The 3,508-nt window shown below is 44.4% G+C and overlaps 1 protein-coding gene across 1 annotated transcript; it reads right to left on the bottom strand.

Moving 5' to 3' along the window:
• Positions 1-2,029: 2,029 nt before the first annotated feature.
• Positions 2,030-2,855, bottom strand: LOC131483879 (taste receptor type 2 member 7-like). The gene is given in 3 exon segments (XM_058682246.1): positions 2,030-2,445; positions 2,684-2,823; positions 2,826-2,855. Coding segments are annotated over 3 exon segments (375 nt in total). The 3' UTR covers positions 2,030-2,240.
• Positions 2,856-3,508: the final 653 nt, after the last annotated feature.

Genomic DNA, 3,508 nt, shown 5'->3' with positions numbered 1-3,508 from the left:
ACATTTATTTATTTTTGAGACAGAGAGAGAGCATGAACAGGGGAGGGTCACAGGAAGAGGGAGACACAGAATCTGAAACAGGCTCCAGGCTCTGAGCTGTCAGCACAGAGCCTGATGCGGGGCTCCAACCCACAGACCTCGAGATCATGACCAGAGCCGAAGTGGGACGCTTAACCGACTGAGCCACCCAGGCGCCCCACCTAGGGCTATATTTAGAGTACAAGAAAGTCCAAGGGGAAGACACAGGAATAGATTTTATAAACTCCCCAAACATTCTTAACATCTTTATTTTCCCATGTTTTCCCTTTGAAGAGTGTCATTTATTCCGGAGTTTAAGTTTTCCTTCCTGTTAGAGAGCACTTCAGCTGCCCCCAAATCCTAAGACCATAAATGAATGGCCTACTTTACCAGATGTCACTATCAGCTTGCTAGGCGACAATAAATGGCTGTACACTATTACCAGTACCCCTGCTTTTTGAAAGTTCTCGTTATGCCGCTTGACTTTTCCAGAAGACCTACATTGGTTACCTGTTTTTGTGAGCTGAAAGAACTCCGAAGAGGATTTTTTGCTTTTAGGAAAAGAGGTAAAAGGCAAAAATAGCATTCAGCGCTCACCCCAGCCGTGGGAGGGGCCCCACCCAGCGCCTTGCCTGGGAACTGCCCTGGGCATCTCAGCCTCAAGCCTCCAGAGCCTTGAACTGTGTCTGTGAGCACCTGTGCTTTACTTCGATTTACTTTGTGCATCCCTTAGCAAGATGTGTCCTGAGGTATCAGAAAGGCCCAAGACAGGTTATTTGGGGGGGTCGGGAATGCTCAAAATTTTTTCTATGTAATCAATGGCAATTGCTTCTTTGCCTCATGCCATTTCAGCTTCCAGAAAGTTTCAGAGGAATGCTCTGCTTTCAGATGATGGGAAAAATGAACTCAAACACATGCTTTATTCATGTAAAACTTCAAGTAGGCGTTTCCTCCCTTGTAACCTCATGCGCTGCAAGGCACATTCCTCCACACCTTGCAGGAATTATTAACCTTGTTTTTCGTTCCTTTTCCTCCCCAGTACTTGCTGCAGGAACCAGGGAGGGAGGCTACCTTATAAAGTCTGTTTTGCAGACACAAGACCAACATGTAACGCACCAGAAACCCCGGATGGAGCCCTGATGTCCAAAGCAACTTGAAATCCCAAAAGTTTTGAGTCCCCCTTGAGAAGTTCCAAGGCCCATCCAGTTCCTGCCCTAACTCCCACATACCCTGTTAGCCCCATAAAAATTGTCCTGAGGCTCAACAAAGGCAGGGCAAATTTGGGAGTGCTCCCCTGCCTTCTCCTTGAGCTGCCTTTCCAATAACAAAACTTTCTCTGCTTCAAACCCAGTGACTCAGAGATCGGCTTACTGCACACGGGACACAAATCTGATTTCAGGGTTTTGTTGCAGGCGGTTAGTTAGTTTTTAACAGGATGCCCGGAAGCCAGCAAAGAGAAGTCATGGCCAGCTATCAGGAGAGTCAGAGGCCTGTCCTGGCAACATCCCAAAGCAAAGCCACAAGAAGCTGGATCAAACCAGACAGGCCCAAGATGGCTGACAAAGTAGGCTGGAAACCCTTCACCAAGTCAGGAAGAAATAAATGGTGCTGAAACCCAGTTGCCAAGAAATCCCCAGCTCAAATAATGTATATTCCACCCCCTTATTAACAACTGTCAAGAAAAGATAGAAGCTCACAATGCACAGCTCGCTTGCTCTCTCACTCTCTCTCTCTCTCCCACTCTCACATCTCGGGAGTGTATTTTTTGCTTTAGTAAACTTTGCTGCTGGTACCACTCACCCACTGTGTTGTGTCTGTCCTTGAATTCTTTCTCGTGATGAAACCAAGAGCCTTCACTGGCATCTTTAGGATGGGTGCGGCGGAGGCCTCTGGGCCCGGAATCTCCCCAGTCCACCCAGAAGTAGTTTGGCAACAGAAACCTGGGTAAGAATCAGCACGATAGAAGTCCAAAAGAGAAAGAAGAAAGAAGTCACCAGTGTCATGGCTTTTACACAAGCTTCAGCGTTAGGATCCTGGTGCCCTTTGATATTAAACTCTATTGATATTAAACTTGCTATGTCTCCAAAGAGAAAAAAGTAACAGAAAAAAAAGATGCTGTGGGAATAGGTTAAGGGGATGGTAATCTGAACATTGATGGGCACTAAGAAAATAATGGTTTGTGTTTCATTCATATTAATCTTCCATGATGTCTTGCTTGATTCTCATTTTAAAACAATAGGAAGTATATATGGTCTATCACTGGGAACTAAAAAAGAAAAAAAGAACAAAGACCCCAGAAAAATAATAACGATCACCCTCTTGGTTTTCCACTTCAACCAGAGAAAAAGAGGATGGAAAAAAGTAGCTACCTTCAGGAAATAGAAGATGCTGAGGCAGGTGTCAAAGCAGACACTTAAGTGGTCGATCCTTAGGCAAAACAGAATAATACTTAAAAAAAAATTTTTTTTTACATTTATTTTTTTTGACAGACAGAGAGACAGAGCACAAGTGGGGAGGGGTAGAGAGAGAGAAGGAGACAGAATCCGAAGCAGGCTCCAGGCTCTGAGCCCGACGCGGGGCTTGAACTCACGAACTGTGAGATCATGACCTGAGCCGAAGTTGGACTCTCAACCAACTGAGCCACCCAGGCGCCCCATAATTTTTTTTTTTTTTTTTAATTTGACCACTGCTGTGTGGATCTGCAGAGAGCACCAGTGGACGTGAATCGATCAGTATCGTGATCAAGAAACGTATTCTGGTTATGGACAAGCTGATGAGGAGAAAACCAATGAAGTGAAGTTGATTTTCCTCTTTCTTACTCAGTTGATGCAGTTCATTATTCCAATCAGTCCGGCTCTACAAATACCTGTTATAAATTCCAGTTAAGACAACCAAAAAGACAACCAAATACCTGTTATAAATCCCAGTTAAGACAACCAAAATGTCCTGTGTGCTTGACATTTCTTCTGAGTGAAAAATGACCATCCCAAACATCACTGCTGATGAACTGATGAATTGAAAACGATTGAATAGCTTTTGTTGTGCTTTTTGTTTGTTTGTTTTTATTGTGGTTTCCATTCCATTTCAGTAGACACCAGCTTCTATTATCATACTGGTTCTCAGCAAACACTGGGAAAGCCATTTACCATTTAGGTTCATTTAAAATGTTTTAGTTTGGGGCACCTGGGTGGCTCAGTCGGTTAAGCGTCCGACTTCAGCTCAGGTCACGATCTCGCGGTCCGTGAGTTCGAGCCCCGCGTCGGGCTCTGGGCTGATGGCTCAGAGCCTGGAGCCTGCTTCCGATTCTGTGTCTCCCTCTCTCTCTGCCCCTCCCCCATTCATGCTCTGTCTCTCTCCATCTCAAAAAATAAATAAACGTTAAAAAAATAAATAAATAAAATAAAATGTTTTAGTTTAAGATTTCCTTGCCGGCAGTTTAAGAGCAAATACAGAGGTGCAGAGTAATCGTTTAGAATGATTGCTGATGCCT

Source organism: Neofelis nebulosa, chromosome 8, assembly GCF_028018385.1.
Source record: "Neofelis nebulosa isolate mNeoNeb1 chromosome 8, mNeoNeb1.pri, whole genome shotgun sequence".
Lineage (NCBI taxonomy): Eukaryota > Metazoa > Chordata > Mammalia > Carnivora > Felidae > Neofelis > Neofelis nebulosa.
The sequence above is the reverse complement of the archived record's forward strand: the minus strand, read 5'-3'. Positions and strand labels throughout refer to the sequence as shown.